Source organism: Scyliorhinus torazame, chromosome 1 (assembly GCF_047496885.1).
Source record: "Scyliorhinus torazame isolate Kashiwa2021f chromosome 1, sScyTor2.1, whole genome shotgun sequence".
In the NCBI taxonomy this organism is placed as follows: Eukaryota; Metazoa; Chordata; class Chondrichthyes; order Carcharhiniformes; family Scyliorhinidae; genus Scyliorhinus; species Scyliorhinus torazame.
The window spans coordinates 118,157,749-118,175,322 of record NC_092707.1 but is presented as its reverse complement, the minus strand read 5'-3'; the positions used below and the strand labels follow the sequence as shown (position 1 = coordinate 118,175,322).

The 17,574-nt window shown below is 44.9% G+C and overlaps 1 protein-coding gene and 1 long non-coding RNA gene across 3 annotated transcripts; one reads left to right on the top strand and one right to left on the bottom strand.

Moving 5' to 3' along the window:
* Positions 1 to 700: 700 nt before the first annotated feature.
* On the bottom strand, positions 701 to 16,232 carry LOC140411317 (CD276 antigen-like). Of its 2 annotated transcripts, none has more exons than XM_072500441.1 (5): positions 16,104 to 16,232; positions 11,080 to 11,195; positions 7,397 to 7,750; positions 5,807 to 6,091; positions 701 to 3,932 (listed from the first exon to the last, which is right to left on the bottom strand). In XM_072500441.1, exons 2-5 carry the CDS (start codon positions 11,150 to 11,152, stop codon positions 3,823 to 3,825), a joined length of 822 nt encoding a protein of 273 aa, XP_072356542.1. In that variant the 5' UTR covers positions 11,153 to 11,195; positions 16,104 to 16,232; the 3' UTR covers positions 701 to 3,822. The 2 variants fall into 2 exon arrangements, with proteins under 2 accessions (XP_072356542.1, XP_072356550.1); XM_072500449.1 differs by lacking the exon at positions 16,104 to 16,232 and adding an exon at positions 15,571 to 15,815.
* LOC140429643 (uncharacterized) lies at positions 9,367 to 11,013 on the top strand. The gene is made up of 2 exons (XR_011949152.1): positions 9,367 to 9,401; positions 10,728 to 11,013. It is a non-coding gene; the product is annotated as an uncharacterized lncRNA (long non-coding RNA).
* Positions 16,233 to 17,574: the final 1,342 nt, after the last annotated feature.

Sequence of the window (17,574 nt, the reverse complement as noted above, 5' to 3'; positions counted from 1 at the left end):
CAGAGGTTTGGAGTTTAGGTCGGTTAGTCATGAGCTTGATGAATGACAAAGCAGTTTCAAGGGTGACTCCTGATCCTCTGTATGCTTTTATGACTCATGTTAATCACTCGTGATTAACAGCTGAGAACATAAACAAATGATTCTAACCAGTTTCGTCTCCATTTTTAAAATTGGTATTACATGAATACACAACTTAGAATTGTTAAAAAGCATCAGGGGGGAGTTAAATTTGATGAAAGATTGAGTTGTGTGCCTTGCCTGTTGAAATACTTACTAATAACACCTAACTATGTAGATATATATATATATATATATATAAAGAGAGAGAGAGAGAGAGTATGTAGTCCAAGCCATGAGCTAACTCCAAGCAGATTTCTACTCTGGTCTCTGTCCAGTCCACAACTGACCCTAGTCTCAGCTCATGTTTCTTTACATCACACTGTGGGCAGTTCTGTTCCCCAGTTCCACACTAAATGTTGTTATGTCAGATACTCTTTTACTACGTGTGTTCTGAAATTCCTGCGTTATCCGCACAATATTTTATGATTTACTGTATCAATTTCTGAGATGGCTAACAGCAATTCATCATGAGTCAGCTGCTGTATAATCACATCTGTAACAATGCAGCTGAGACACAAGATAGCAAAGTTTTTTTTACTTTTACAGGTTGTGGGCAGAGATGTCATACAAAAATACAAAGTAACAAAAAAGTGTAATTCATTTTATTTTAAAAAATGAACAATGCATATATTTCCAAAAGCCTCCCTCACGCCGTATCAAGTATATTGAGTTGCTTGATAGATACATGACAAATACATGGATAGGATGGGTATAGAGGTACACGGCACAAGGAAGTTCTGAGGGTTTTGAACAAGGTTAGTATCTTGGCCAGTACAGGCTTGGAGGGCCAAAGGGCCTGTTCCTGTGCTGTATTGTTCTTTGTTCTTATACCATGGGTGCAATGTGCAATTCTCCCAAAGAATTGCAAAGTGTAGTATCTGTCAGGAAACGAGGTGCGAGGGCATGAATCAGATCAGGCCACCTGGAGAGGGCAGAGAGCATCAGAAACTGTTTGGAATCCAGTGCAAATCCCATTTTGGGCCACTTCTGGAATTCTCCCGACATAGTGGGATTTTGCCAGGCACAACACGGATGGAGAATCAACCCCCATATTTTCAGTTTAATAGAATCAAAAATAAATCTAAACTTTAATATCTTATGATCCAGCAGAAGATAAATATATTACTCTATTAAATAATTTTTAAAAAATTCATTCATACAATGTTCATATCGCTAGCTGGGCCAGCATTTATTGCCCGTCCCTGAATGCATTTGAACCAAATGGTTTGCTAAGCAGGAAGTTATGCATGGAGTCAGAAGAACTGGATGAGATCCTTAATGTGTATTTTGCATCGGTATTCACCAAGGAGAAGACATGACGGATGTTGAGGTTAGGGATGGGTGTGTGAATACTCTAGGACATGTCAGCATAATGAAGGAGGAAATGTTAGATATCTTAAAATGCATTAAGGTAGACAAGTCCCCTGGGCCAGATGGGATATATCCCGGGTTACTGAAGAAGGCAAGAGAGGAAATAGCTGGGGCCATAACAGATATCTTTGCATCATCTTTGACCGCAGGCAGTTCCAGACGACTGGAGAATAGCCAATGTTATCCCTTTGTTTAAGTAGGGAAGCAGAGATTCAGGTAATTATAGGCTGGTGAGCCTGACGCCAGCGGTGGGGAAGTTGTTGGAGAAGATACTGAGAGACAGGATCTATTCACATTTGGAAGCAAAAGGACTTTTTAGTGATAGGCAACGTGGTTTTGTGCGGGGAAGGTCATGTCTTACCAACTTGATAAGAGTTTTTTGAGGAGGTGACAAAATTAATTGATGAGGAAAAGGCTGTCGATGTCATCTACATAGACTTTAGTAAGGCGTTTCATAAGGCCCCTCCTGGAAGACTGGTACAAAAGGTAAAGTGACATGGGATTCGGGATGAGCGAACTAGATGAATAAAGAACTGGCTTGGCAACAGAAGACAGAGGAGCAGTGGAAGGGAGGTTTTCAGAATGGAGATCTGTAACTCGTGGTGTTCCACAGTGCTGGGATCACTGTTGTTCCTATATATATATATATAAATAAATGATCTGGAGGAAAATGTAAATGGTCTAATTAGCAAGTTTGCAGATGACACTGCGATAGGTGGAGTTACAGATAGTGAAGGGGACTGTGAGAGAATACAGCAGAATATAGATAGATTGGAGAGTTGGGCAGATGCAGTTGAATCTGGACAAATGAGAGGTGATGCATTTTGGAAAATCAAAATCAGGTGTGAATTATATAGTAAATGACAGAACACTTAGGAGCGTTCACATAAGAGGGATCTGGGGGTTCATGTCCATAGTTCCATGAAAGTGGCAATGCAGGTGGATAACGTGGTCAAGAAGGCATATGGCATGCTTGCCTTCATTGGCTGGGACATTGAGTTCAAGAATTGGCAGGTCATGTTACAGTTGTATAAAACTTTGGTTAGGCCCCATTTGGAATATTGCATGCAGTTCTGGTCGCTACACTACCAGAAGGACATGGATGCTTTGCAGAGAGAGTGCAAGAGGTTACCAAGAAGTTTCCTGGTTTGAAGGGTGTTAGCTATTAGGAGATATTGAATAAACTCGGATTGTTTTCATTGGAAAGATGGAGGCTGAGGGGAGACCTGATTGAGGTTACAAAATTATGAGAGGGAAAGACAGGGTGAATAGTCAGAAGTTTTTTCCCAGGCGGAAGACTCAATTACAAGGGGGCACAGGTTCCACGTGAGAGGGGGAAAGTTAGGGGAGATGTGCGAGGAAAGTATTTCACGCAAAGAGATATGGGTGCCTGGAACGCATTGCCAGTGGAGGTGCCTGAGGCGGGCACAATAGAGTTTAAGATGTATCTTGATAGACACATGAACAGGCGGGGAATGGAGGGATACAGATCGTTTGGGCAATAAGTAGTGGGTCTAAATAAGGCTTGCCGAGCTGAAGGGCCTGTTTCTGTGCTGCAATGTTCTTTGCTAGGCCATTTCCGAGGGCAATTAAAAGTCAACCACATTGCTGTGGGTGACATGTAGGCCAGACCTGATGAGGACGGCAGATTCTGTCCCTAAAGGATATTAGTGGACCAGATGGGGTTTTAGGACAATGGTTTCATGATTATCTTTAGACTATTAATTCCAGATTTTTGCTGAATTCAAATGTCATCCTCTGCCATAGTGGGATTTGAACCTGGGTCTCTGGATTATTAGTCAAGTGACAATGCTATGAGATGGGATTTTAGTATTGTGAGCTGAGATAGCAAAGGCTGCTCTGAAACTCAGACTCTGTGAACAGCTGCAAGGTACCTTTAAAATCATCCACTAGTGGACAGGCATGGTTTAACTGACAGATTTTGAGGCCTGATTTATGCTGCAATAAAAAGGCAGCAAAAAGGGTAAGTGTTTTAGTCAAACTAGAATTACAAGGTGAGCAGATGATAAGATTACTTAGAACTTGTGTGTGGGTAGGCTAGATTTCAAATAAGCTATTGCTGGGTTATACTAGCGAAAAATTAGGTTAGTACGGACCTGCAAATTACAAATATGAAAATTATTGATCCGTAGATGCTTTTCAATAGTTTGAAAAAGGTTAAAATAACATTTAAATTTGGACAAGGCCGTGAAGAGCAAATTCCATCTGTCTTCAAAGCTGTAGGATATGGCAGTCTCTAATTCCATATATTTTCTTGAGTGTTCCATCAAGGCTTGCCATATGCTGCTTATCTTCAATTTTCAGTTGACGCTACTTGTACACAGCTCTGACCAGAACTAAAATGATTAGAAATTCAGCGATAAGGAGAGTGACTGCAAGTAACCATCGATTTCTTGCATGAGCTTCAGAGGTTTTCATTTCTGTGGAAAAGGAAAATAATTGCTGAACATTAAGGCAGTGGTTTCAGTGTTAAGCTGGTTTTCTTTGCTCATAGATTAAAATATAGCCACCATAAAAGAGTAACCAGCTTTAAGAATCAAGTTTATGATTTTTTTAAAAACATAGGATAGTGTAATAACAGCCTAAATCAGGAACAAAGCCAAAACATCGCAAGGCATTTCAGATTGGAATAAATCAGCCAAAATAAGGACTTGTATTTATATTCTACTTTTCAAAACATGTTACAGCCATTGAAATGCATTTGAAGTCAGGTAATTGTTGTAATATAGGAAAAGTAACAGCAGCCAATGTGCGTATAACAAGCCTCCTAAGCAGTGACTGGGTAACGACCAGATAATTTGTTTTTTTAAATGATTTAAATGACTGAATGATAACAGTTAAGACACTGGGGATAACTTCTCAGCTATTGTTCACAACAGTGCCATGTGATCTTTACGTCCATGTGAGAAATCGGGCCGGTGTGGTGGAGCCTCTGATCAGCAACTCCCTAAACACTGCAGTTGGACTGTCAACCAAGGTTTGGTGCTGATGTCCCTGCAGTGGGACTTGAACACACTTCTACCACTGATGCACGGCTGATACCTGCAAAGAGACATATCCAGAGGGATGGGTAAAAGCTTGGTTAAAAATTGTGGATTTTAAGGAATGTTTCAAAGGAGAAGGGACAAGATAGATGTAGGTTTAGGGAGAGAACTCCACTAGCAGCCAATGGTAGGGTAATATCACTAATGAATTTCTGAGTTGCCAGAGTTAGGAGTAATGAAGAGTTTTCAGAGGGTCAAAGCTTAGGGACGATTACAGAGATAAGGAGGGACAAAACTATGAAAAGGACTTAGAATTTTAAATTTGAGGCGCTGTGTTGACCAGAAGCTAAGGTAGGCCATTGAGCACAGGGCGAGGGTTAGCAGGTCTTAGTGCAGGATTGGATTAGGGCAGTAACGTTTTGGAGGAGCTAAAGTGTACTTAGGGTGGGGGAATACAAAATAGCAAAGAGAGAAAAAAACTATCCCCATATATTCTGGAGACATTCCTAAATAAAGGAGCAATATTTAAATCACTATCTGACTCAAAACAAAAGAGAGTAAGGTATTTAAAAAAGACATTTGTCAGAAATGAGGAAAGGAATGAAACCCAAATAATGAAGCAGTTCCATTTATTATGGTGAAAGGTAGGGAGTTGGAGAACATTGATAAGTCAAGAGAAAGAATTATGCAGCCAAAATTAAAAAGATGTAGATATTTAGTCTTCTGCAAGAGAAAACTTGGGAACAAAAATAACTTTCTGAAGAACTTAAACAGGAGTCTGAATTTTCTGTCTACACAGTGTGGTCAATGGCTGCTCCTGTCTCCAAGGACAAAAACTGTCTCCCATTAGCTGTGGGAACCTGGGGACTGACTGGTAAAACCTAGTTGGCCTCCTATAATTAGCATCATTAGGCTCCATGTGAGCCTGAACAGTTGTTTACCGCTGTGAGTCCCTGATTCTGCCTCCAGAGACAAGAGGGAGAAGGGGAGTCAATAGCTTAACCAGTAGAGCTACTTTTAGCTCCTGCTTGCCTCAGATCCAAACCCCAGCAGAGGCTGAAAATCCAGTCCATGCTTCCTTCACTTTACCCAAAAGTACAGAGTTCAATATGTAATAATGCAGCATTGTATCACAACACAACACAAGGTTTTGACAAAAAAAACCCCCAAAAAACCAGAGAATGCTGGAAAAACCCAGCAGGTCTAGCAGCATCGATGGAGAGAGAAAATAGAGTTGATGTTTCGAGTCCATATGACTCTTCTGGAGAGGTCATGAGTACGGAGGGTGCAGGATATATAAGTTAACTTACCTATCGAAAGAACAAATGTTCGAGAAACTGAATGGTGTAGCTCATCATTCCTTAATCTAAATGTGTAGCTAGAGCTTCTATTGGCATCACCAATTTCCAGAATACTCTGCAGTAAGTAGAGGCCATCTCCACTTTGTTGGTATAAAGTTTCAGACAATGGAGAAATATCCTCATTTTCTTCATTGTACCAGGAAACAGAAGCCTTCGGATAACCTTGGGTTTCAAATTTGAACACTGCCCCAGAGGGTCTTAGTTGAATAAAAAAGTCAGGTTCCTTGTAAAATGCTGCAGAGTAAATGCAAACAAGTCGTTAGGAACAAGAAAGAAATTTGACAAAAATAATGCCAACTTGGATTTTTTTCCCTGTTAATTACAGTAATTGAATAAAGCAATAAAAGCGTTAAATATTCAGAAACGACGTGACAATGGCTAGTACAAACAGACCAATAGTAGTTATTACCATTTCAGCGATCAATTTGTAAAGATACTTAAAATATTGCAAACAAATAATCTAGCCAACAACTGATAGAGCAAGAAGCAAGATTCCGTATCGAATACTGTCCAGCTGTTAGAAATTAAATGAAATGAAAATCGCTTATTGTCACAAGTAGGCTTCAATGAAGTTACTGTGAAAAGCCCCTAGTCGCCCATTCCGGCGCCTATTCAGGGAGGCTGGTACGGGAATTGAACCGTGCTGCTGGCCTGCTTTAAAAGCCAGCGATTTAGCCTAGTGTGCTAAACCAGCCACTAGAGCATTAAGAAATAGTTGAACTGGGTCAAAAACAGGTACTCATGTTGAAATGAGTTGTCATGTGGTATCATCACCCAGCAGAAGAAACGCTCCATAACTGCTGCATATCAAGTCCACATAGACTGCGTGCAAAGTAACAGTTCGATCTTCTTGAAAAAGTAGAGCCTCTGAGTTGGTGAAGAGTGCTGTTTTATAAAGTTCCTCAGAAACAATTTAAACAGATGGGCACAAAAATTAACTTGTAATTTCATAACTACTCCAGAGAGTTTCTGAATTACCATCTTCCTACCCTGAATTGGCAGCTTCTGAACTCAGTTTCCAACATAATTTGATCAGTACATCAGATGGGAAAATGTAAATAAGTTTTAGTAATAATCATTATTAATGTCACAAGTAAGCTTACGTTAACACTGCAATGAAGTTACTGTGAAAAGCCCCTAGTCGCCACATTCCAGTGCCTGGTCGGGTACACAGAGGGAGAATTCAGAATGTCCAATTCACCTAACAAGCACGCCTTTCAGGACTTGTGGGAGCAAACCGGAGCACCTGGAGAAAGCCCACGCAGACATGGGAAGAATGTGCAGACTCTGCAGTGTCCCAAGCCGAGAACCTGACGCTGTGAAGCAACTGTTCTAACCACTTAAAATAGTATCTGATAAGTAAATCCACAAGATTCACCACATTTTACTGAAATTCTTTCAGGAGATTTAGAACACAAATTGAAGCACTGCAGACCCTCAACAGTTAGACTCACTGGATCAATGCAGGTGGTTAAGAAGAATGATTTTAATTTACAGCACTGACAGAGAACAAAAGAAACCACAGAAATAAGCAAGTACCAGCAAATATTAGTGACAGTGTGTCCTGGTCACTTCCTTTTATATTACTGACAAAGCACTTGTACTGTCCAGCATCCTCTGCTCTCCCTCGTTCCAGCTTCATTGAGGCATTCCCGTGTTTTAATTCCTCCAGGAACAAGCTTGTCCTCCCAGAATACCGAGAGCTTTGGCGACTCAGTTGCTCCTTTCCATAATAATAACTATAAACAACTTCCTCCGTCTCAACGCGCTGCCAATTGATGACCAGTCCTTCAAGTGATGATGCATCCTGAACTGTAAAGCTACACCTCAGCACCGTGTACTGGCCGTAGATAGCAGTCACTGGTGTCCCTGACGTATGGACCTTAAATTGAGCTGTGAAGAAAAAGAATAGATCAGTAACACCAGCAAATGAAGAGGAGATCTACTGTTAAGCTTTTACATTAAAGGATAGTTATTATGAGATGATTTAATCCTGAATACATTCCAAATATAAAACTAAGTTATCACCTCCTCTGTATTTTGGAAAGGTGACAGGGGATAAGAAACAACTAATGAGGTAGCATTAACAGGTGCAAAACCAATATTTAAATAGAGTGCCCAAAACCCAAATATTAGTACATATATAAATCTTAATTCAATAACCATGTGTGTACAAACACCATTGAGGGAAACACAAATTATGTAAATACGTGGTACAGAGGGATTAGACTGGGCAGTTGATTAAACACTGGTCTTTCAATTCTGGGATCCAGGGATGAATCTAATTTAAGTTGAGAGAATGAGAATCTCCTTTGCAATGGTGCCACATAGACAGTTTCATTGGAGTCCCCACTGACCATGAACACAGAATACAAACCTGCCCTTAAATTGGCAATCTCACTCCGAGAGCCTCACTGGCTGACTAAGATCATTGAGGAAAAATGTCAGTATCCAGGATTGAAGGATCCTCTTGTGTCTATTTCATTGTTAAGCTGACTTCACGCTATTGCACTTATTTTCACAGTAACATCCTTGCAGTGTTAATGCAAGCCTACTTGTGACACTAATAAAGATTATTATACTATTCTTCTCTATACTGATTGGGTTGAAATTAAAAATGTTCAGTTCTCTAACATTTAAAAAAAATAAATTTAGAGTACCCAATTTGTTTTCCAATCAAGGGGCAATTTAGTGTGGCCAATCCACCTAGCCTGCATGTCTTTGGGTTGTGGGGGCGAAACCCACGCAAATACAGGGAGAATGTGCTAACTCCGCACAGACAGTGACCCAGTGCAGGGATTGAACCTGGGACCTCAGCGCCGTGAGACAGCAGTGCTACCCACTGCGCCACCGTGCTGCCCCAGTTCTTTAACATGATCCACCCTCATATGGAGTCTTAGAGACGTACAGCACAGAAAAGGCCCTTTGGCCATTCGCGTTTGAGCTGGTCAAAAACAACAACCAAACTATTCCTTTTTAAAAATAAATTTAGAGTACCCAATTATTATTTTTTCCCTGGGCAGCACGGTGGCGCAGTGGGTTAGCCCTGCTGCCTCACGGTGCCAAGGTCCCAGGCTCGATCCCGGCTCTGGGTCACTGTCCGTGTGGAGCTTGCATATTCTTCCCGTGTTTGCGTGGGTTTCGCCCCCACAACCCAAAGATGTGCAGGTTAGGTGGATTGGCCACGCTAAATTGTCCCTTACTTGGAACAAATGAATTGGGTACTCTAAATTTTAGAGAAAAAAAATTAAATTATTATTTTTTCCAATTAAGGGGCAATTTAGCATGACCAATCCACCTACTCTGCACATCTTTTTGGGTTCTGGGGGTGATAATTGATAATCTAGTTAAATAAAATAGGTTTGCAGGGCCAGGCGATGTATTATGTGGGAGCTGGTGGACCCCATTGTGATTCACAGCAACCACATCAGTAGCAAATGCTGGTTGCTCAAAGTGTGTAATGTAATGATGAAAGTAAAAGGATTAGAGTCTTTATTTCAGATGGATGTCTTCCAGTTAGTTCCTCTCCAGTCTAGGCTTTCAGGTGGGTGTTATCTTTTCTTTCAGCTTGTTATGGTTTTCACTGTGGACTCTCAGAAATAGTAGACAGGCAGTATTCGAGAGAGTGAGAGAGACAACTTCTTCTTTCAGTGTCTAGAAGCTTCTGCCTTCAGACAGTAGACAGCAGAGAGAGAGAGAAAAGAGAGAGAGAGACGCTTCCACCTTAAGGGTCCAGTGGATTCTGCCAGCTTCTCTCCAAAAACCCCCACCTGACAGGAACCAATTGCTGTCGGTTGCCAGGCAGAATATTGTCCCGGGCCAATCCCAGGGTCGAGGGGTCAATTACTAGGGGGCATAGGTTTAAGGTGCAAGGTGCAAGGTTTAGAGGAGATGTACGAGGTAGGTTTTTTTTTTTTTTTACACAGAGGGTAGTAGGTGCCTGGAACTCGCTGCCGGAGGAGGTGGTGGAAGCAGGGACGATAGTGACATTTAAGGGGCACCTTGACAAATAGATGAATAGCATGGGAATAGAGGTATACGGACCCAGGAAGTGTAGAAGATTTTAGTTTAGACGGGCAGCATGGTTGGCACAGGCTTGGAGGGCCAAAGGGCCTGTTCCTGTGCTGTACTTTTCTTTGTTCTTTTTGTTCAATCCATTGGCCACCAACGAACCAATCAAAATGAACTCATGCAATCTTTTGTGTGCCATAAAGTCTGAGTTCTTCTGTCCAAAATACAAAACTTTACAACACAGTGTACTATTTTGACACTTTGAGCTCCTTACTTCCTTTGCTCGACTTAAATTAAGGTTGGGATGAGAAGGAATTTATTCCCACATAGGGTCGTGAATCTGTGGCATTCTTTACCACAGAGGGCTGTAGGGGCTGGGTCATTAAGTGTGCTCAAGGCTGAGATAAACAGATTTTCAGTCCATAAGGGAATCAAGGTTTATGGGAATAAGGCGGAAAAGTGGAGTTGAGGGTTATAATAATAATCTTTATTGTCACAAGTTGTCAGGCAGCACGGTAGCACAAGTGGATAGCACTGTGGCTTCACAGCGCCAGGGTCTCAGGTTCGATTCCCTGCTGGGTCACTGTCTGTGCGGAGTCCGCACGTTCTCCCAGTGTCTGCGTGGGTTTCCTCCGGGTGCTCCGGTTTCCCCTCTCAGTCCAAAGACGTGCAGGTTAGGTGGATTGGCCATGATAAATTGCCCTTAGTGACCAAAAAGTTTAGACTGGGTTACGGGGATCGGGTGGAAGTTAGGGCTTAAGTGGGTCGGTGCAGACTTGATGGGCCGAATGGCCTCCATCTGCACTGTATGTTCTATGTAAGTAGGCTTACATTAACACTGCAATTTGCCACATTCCAGCGCCTGTTCGGGTACACTGATGGAAAATTCAGAATGTCCAACTTACCTAACAGCACGTCTTCTGGAAACCCACGCAGACATGAGGAGAACGTGCAGACTCCGCACAGACAGTGACCCAAGCTGGGAACCGAACCTGGGACCCTGGCGCTGTGAAGCAACAGTGCCAACCACTGTTTGATTTGATTATATCAAATAAGCCAACTAATGACATTGAATGACGGAGGCTGAATGGCCTGCTTCTGTATTATGGTCTTAAATAAACTGTATTGTTGGTGACTGGAGAAAATTACAGTTTAAACTATACAAATTATTTACTAACACATGTAAGACTTTCCATCAAACTTTCTCTTACCAACAGTTGAACTGAATCCACTTGTGAACAAAACTGCAAGCAGAATTCTCATAATACTTTGGTTACTTTTCATAACACTTTGATCTCCTACTCCCGACACCTATCAAAATCAGCACCTATCAAAATAAAAGAACATGAATACCAGTCGAAATATCAAACACCTATCAAGAGAACATAAACGTCAATGGAAGTCGATTAAAATTCTCAACCTTGTTTTAAAGTCCCTCCATGACCTTGCCCCTCCCTATTTCTGTCATCTCTGTGAGCTTCACAAACTCCAAGGTATCTGTGCTCCTGTAATCCTGGCTTCTTGTGCATCCCCAATTGTAATTGCTCCATCATTGGTGACTGTAGTTTCAGTTGCCTCAGCCTCAAGCTCTGATATTCCCTCCATACACTTATCAATCTCTGTGCCTCACTTTAAAACACTTCTTAAAACTTACCTCTTTGACCATCTGGTCATCTGACCTAATATTTTCTGACTCCATGTCAGGGTTTTTTAAATAATGTTCTGTGCAGCTCCTGGAGACATTTCATTATTTCTAGGTAGGTGCTTTCTAATTATGAGTTGCTGCTTACATTAAATGATTGACCTCACCAACAACCAGGGGCAAATAGGGATGCCAATTATGATTTGTCATATTCCTGAGAATTTAAGCTCTAGATATTTGATGATGCAGCATTAGTTGCGAAGGCTAATCATGACATTTACACACTGCATCTGCTGCAGAGTTGTCAGCCATCAATAATCGGGAGTCTACTGCTGTCGCCATCAACCCCCCCCCAATGGCCAAAGAAAACATTACGGGAGTTTGGAACTCACCTGCTTCCATATTTGCCGATATTCATCCTGCGCCGGTGGACAGTGACATCATCATGTGTTGTAACATGAGGTGAAGGCTAGGGTGGAGGGGGCGAAGGTGGACGGAGGGCGAGGGATAAGGTGGACGGAGGGCGAGGGATAAGGTGGACGGAGGGCGAGGGATAAGGTGGACGGAGGGCGAGGGATAAGGTGGACGGAGGGCGAGGGATAAGGTGGACGGAGGGCGAGGGATAAGGTGGACGGAGGTCGAGGGATATGGTGGACGGAGGGCGAGGGATAAGGTGGACGGAGGGCGAGGGATAAGGTGGACGGAGGGCGAGGGATAAGGTGGACGGAGGGCGAGGGATAAGGTGGACGGAGGGCGAGGGATAAGGTGGACGGAGGGCGAGGGATAAGGAGGACGGAGGGCGAGGGATAAGGTGGACGGAGGGCGAGGGTTAAGGTGGACGGAGGGCGAGGGATAAGGTGGACGGAGGGCGAGGGATAAGGTGGACGGAGGGCGAGGGATAAGGTGGACGGAGGGCGAGGGATAAGGTGGACGGAGGGCGAGGGATAAGGTGGACGGGGGGCGAGGGATAAGGTGGACGGAGGGCGAGGGATAAGGTGGACGGAGGGCGAGGGATAAGGTGGACGGAGGGCGAGGGATAAGGTGGACGGAGGGCGAGGGATAAGGTGGACGGAGGGCGAGGGATAAGGTGGACGGAGGGCGAGGGATAAGGTGGACGGAGGGCGAGGGATAAGGTGGACGGAGGGCGAGGGATAAGGTGGACGGAGGGCGAGGGATAAGGTGGACGGAGGGCGAGGGATAAGGTGGACGGAGGGCGAGGGATAAGGTGGACGGAGGGCGAGGGATAAGGTGGACGGAGGGCGAGGGATAAGGTGGACGGAGGGCGAGGGATAAGGTGGACGGAGGGCGAGGGATAAGGTGGACGGAGGGCGAGGGATAAGGTGGACGGAGGGCGAGGGATAAGGTGGACGGAGGGCGAGGGATAAGGTGGACGGAGGGCGAGGGATAAGTTGGACGGAGGGCGAGGGATAAGGTGGACGGAGGGCGAGGGATAAGGTGGACGGAGGGCGAGGGATAAGGTGGACGGAGGGCGAGGGATAAGGTGGACGGAGGGCGAGGGATAAGGTGAAGGGGGGCGAGGGATAAGGTGGAGGGGGGCGAGTGTTAAGAAGAGGGGGCGAGGGATAAGAGGGGGCGAGGGATAAGGTGGATGGGGGCGAGGGCTAAGGTGGAGGGGGGTCGAGGGCTAAGGTGGAGGGGGGTCGAGGGCTAAGGTGGAGGGGGGTCGAGGGCTAAGGTGGAGGGGGGTCGAGGGCTAAGGTGGAGGGGGGTCGATGGCTAAGCTGGAGGGGGGGGTCGAGGGCTAAGGTGGAGTCGAGGGCTAAGGTGGGGGAGGGTCGAGGGCTAAGGTCGGGGGGGTAGGGCCAATGTGGAGTGGGGGGAGGGGGGGGAGGGAGAAGGGCCAAATGGAGGTGTGGTGAGGGCTAAGGTGGAGAGGTGGCGCTTGGGCTAAGGTGGGGAAGGAAGGTGCCGGCAAGGGCTAAGGAAGCCTGAAGGAATTTCTATACTGTTTTGCAACCCCATATGTTTCTCATCCCCATTCTCCTGCCTTTTCCCCATAACCTCTGATCCCCTTATAATCAAGAACCTAACTATCGCGGTCTTAAAGACACTCAGTGATTTGGCCTCCACAGCCTTCTGCGGCAAACAGTTCCACAGATTGACCACCCTCTGGCTGAAGAAATTCTTCCTCCTCTCCGTTTTAAAAGGATCATCCCTTCAGTTTAAGACTTTGCCCTCAAGTTCTAGTTTTTCGTACTAGTGGAAACATCCTCTTCACGTCCACTCTATCCAGGCCTCGCAGTATCCCCCTCATCCTTCTAAACTCCAACAAGTACAGATCCAGAGTCCTCAAACGCTCCTCATGTGACGAGTTCTTCATTCCAGGGATCATTCTTGTGAACCTACTTTGGATCCTTTCCAAGGCCGCAGGCCTTCCTTTAAAAAGGGGCACAAAACTGCTCTCAATACTCAAACACTGCTCACAATAGGTCTGAGATGTCTCACACACCAATTAAGCTTCAAAAGCAAAAAATCAATACCTCTTGACTCCTAGTCAGGCTTCAGGTGATGGACAGTTAACTGCCACTCAGCTATCTGGGTGCAGCAGCTCCTTATTAACCTTTTAACTGAACAACTAAACTTATAAAACAGCAAAGAGGGAAAGACTCACAAATTCAATTCCCACTCTGCTTCAAATTCTCAAGTTTAAAACTCTCTCTGTCTGTGCCTCCCTCCCACTGCTCGTGCGCAAAACCTTTTAGCACAGCTGCTCACTCTCTGTACTGAACACCATACAAGACCAGCCCAAATCCCCCCTGCACACACATAGAATCAGCACAATGCCAACATCACAGAGCCTCTGAAAGTATTCGTGCCACACAAGTGCCAGGCAAGAGAGGATCTAACTACTGCCCCATAACATTTAATGGCATTACCATCGCTGAATCCCCACAATCAACATCCTGGAGGTTACCATTGACCAGAAACGGAACTGGACTAGCCATATTAATACTGTGGCGACCAGAATCCAACAATGAGTAATTCACCTCCTGACCGCCCCCCCCCCCCCCCCCCGAAAGCCTATCATCAACAAGGCACAAGTCAGGAATGTAATGGAATACTCTCCACTTGTCTGGATGAGTGCAGCTCAAACAACACTCAAGAAGCTTGACATCTTCCAAGAAAAAGCAACCTGCTTTATTGCTCTCCCTTCCACAAATATTCAAACTCTCCATCACCGATGAACAGTGGCAGCCGTGTGTACCATCTACAAGACGCACTGTAGTAACTCACCAAGGTTCCTTAGACAGCACCTTCCAAACCGATGCCCCTACCATCTAGAAGGATAAGAGCAGCAGATACCTGGGAGCCCCACCACCTGGAGGTTCCCTTCCAAGTCACTCACCACCCTGACTTGGAAATATATCACTGTTCCTTCACTGTCGCTGGGTCAAAATCCTGGAACTCCCTCCCAAACAGCACAGTGGATGTACCTACACCGTAAGAACTGCAGCGGTTCAAGAAGGCAACTCACCACCAACTTCTGACAGGTAACTAGCGATGGGCAAGAAATGCTGACCTAACCAGCGACGCCCACAGCCCGTAAATGAACTTTAAAAAGCTGCGGTGTGGCCGCCCACTTGGGGCTTTGACTCTCACTTCACTTTGGGAAACTTTCCATGAGGTCTCCCTGGAATATGGGCAGCCAGATTTCACAACCAAAACCTGTTGCATTTCCCGCAGTGTCAACAAGCTCCTGCCTGTCATGATATTCAGGTAAACATCATAGCACAAACATACATACATACATACTGATGGACAGATCAACGGACCAATCAACACACACACACAACACCACAGCCAATTACAGGCAAGAGCATACACAGTACAAAACAGGGAACACGACACTTCCTGGGCATTCCAGCAGGAGACAGCTCAGGGCACAGAGCTCATAGCAAGCCACTCAGACATCCGCCATGTGCTGAGTGCCACTACAAGATAGTATTAGGAATAGGTTCACAGATTCTAGGGTTATGATCAAACCTCAGTTACCAGTTTACCACTGTAAATAAATGTTAGTAATAAAACTGAGTTGTACCATTCGCAACCGTGTTGGTTCGTCTGTGTAGTAGAGTACCCAACACATCACTGCCCTCAATAAATTATTCATAAAACAAAAAAAACACCAAGTAACTATGCATCTGTCCAGAAAACAAAGCTTTCAATTGGCAGTTTCTTTAAATCAAAATCACCATTGAGCCAGATGAGAATAAAACACAGCCAAATTATTGATTATAGACATGTTTTTGAATCATACACAGGAACTTAGAAAAATATAATTAAAACGAATTCAATTCCTTGTCTAAAGTTCTCTTGGTATCTCCCCCAATAAGACCACCGCCGGAACTGCGCAGGCTCTGTCCCGCCACCGCCGGCATTGCGCAGGCTCTGTCCCGCCACTGCCGGCATTGCGCAGGCTCTGTCCCGCCACCGCCGGCATTGCGCAGGCTCTGTGCCGCCGGCACGGTGTGAGTCCAACGGTGGCTCCGCTTGAATGGGAGCCGTTGACAACTGAAGCCGGGGGTTCCCGCGGCCCGGGGACATGATTGAGCGACCCAGCCGCTGCCTCACCTCACGTGCGATCACCGCGCCACCTCTTCTCCAAGTGCCACAACTCAACAAGATCCTGAGCTGATAGAATTGTGGGGGGCGGATCCAGAGAATGCGTCACTTGTTTCGCAGCTTCCTTAGCAACAGGAAAATATTTTACTCTTCATGTTTACTGCCAAGGTTTTGGTGTGATTTTCCTGTACCAGCTAATGGTACAACATATTCTGGGGACGCAGACTGTTAGGAGAATAGGGACACAGTATAACATAGAAAAGTAATCAAGTCAGAGGGAAATACAGCGGTAGTAAGTTTCAGGAGAGTAAGACAAGGCTGAATGGCCTCTAATTCCCAGAGTATTACAGGCAAAACAGATGAGTTAAGCGCGAGTGTTGACATGTGTAATTATGATATAGTCACCATCACAGAGACGTGGTTGAGGGAAGGGCAGGATTGGCAGCTTAACATCCCGGGATACAGAATCTTCAGGAGGGAAAGGGGCAAAAGAGGGGGAGGCATTGCACTATTAGTTAAGGAGTCAATTACTGCAGCAAGGAGAGAGGATATCTTGGGGGTGGCATCAAATGAAGCTTTGTGGGTAGAACTTAGGAACAAAAAAGGAATAGGTGTTTATTCTAGACCCCCAGATAGTCAGCGGGAAACTGAGCAGCAAATCAGAGAATCTACAGTGCAGAAGGAGGCCATTTGGCCCATCGTGTCTGCACCGGCTCTTGGAAAGAGCACCTACCTAAGCCCACACCTCCACCCTATTCCCGTAACGATCCTTTAAAACAAAGAGTTTAGAAGGATGAGGGGGGATCTTATTGAAACTCACAGGATACTGCGAGGCCTGGGGAGAGTGGACGTGGAGAGGATGTTTTCACTTGTAGGAAAAATTAGAACCAGAGGACACCATCTCAGACTAAAGGGACGATCCTTTAAAACAGATGAGGAGGAATTTCTTCAGCCAAAGGGTGGTGAATCTGTGGAACTCTTTGCCGCAGAAGACTGGAGGTCAAATCACTGAGTGTCTTTAAGACAGAGATAAATAGGTTCTTGATTAATCGGGTTATGGGGAGAAGGCAGGAGAATGGGAGATGAGAAAAATATCAGCCATGATTGAATGGCGGAGCAGACTAAATGGGCGGAGTGGCCTAATTCTGCTCCTAAGTCTTATGGACCCCTCCTAACCTTTTTGGACACTAAGGGAAATTAATTATGGCCAATCCACCTAACCTGCGCATCTTTGGACTGTAGGAGGAAACCGGAGCACCCGGAGGAAACCCATGCAAACATGAGGAGAAAGTGAAGCAACAGTGCTACCACTGTATTACCGTGCCCCCCATTATGTGCGCAATATGCAGAATGATGCACGATCAATTGCACAAAGACCAAGTTGGGTACAACTGAGGCTTTATTGCTCTAAGATGTGTGGCCTCCCACAGCAACTGGCAAAATGGCTGCAGCATGGAGGACACATATATTTATACTCCGC

What these genes read in the sequence shown, in the direction of transcription:
- LOC140411317 (XM_072500441.1), bottom strand. Translation starts at nt 11,152, where the DNA reads ATGAAAAGTAACCAAAGTATTATGAGAATTCTGCTTGCAGTTTTGTTC. An exon ending in TGGATTCAGTTCAACTGTTG is followed by an intron (nt 7,751 to 11,079) that starts GTAAGAGAAAGT and finishes TTTTCTTCACAG; the next exon opens with CTCAATTTAAGGTCCATACG. An exon ending in ACTGTCACTAATATTTGCTG is followed by an intron (nt 6,092 to 7,396) that starts GTACTTGCTTAT and finishes TTTACTCTGCAG; the next exon opens with CATTTTACAAGGAACCTGAC.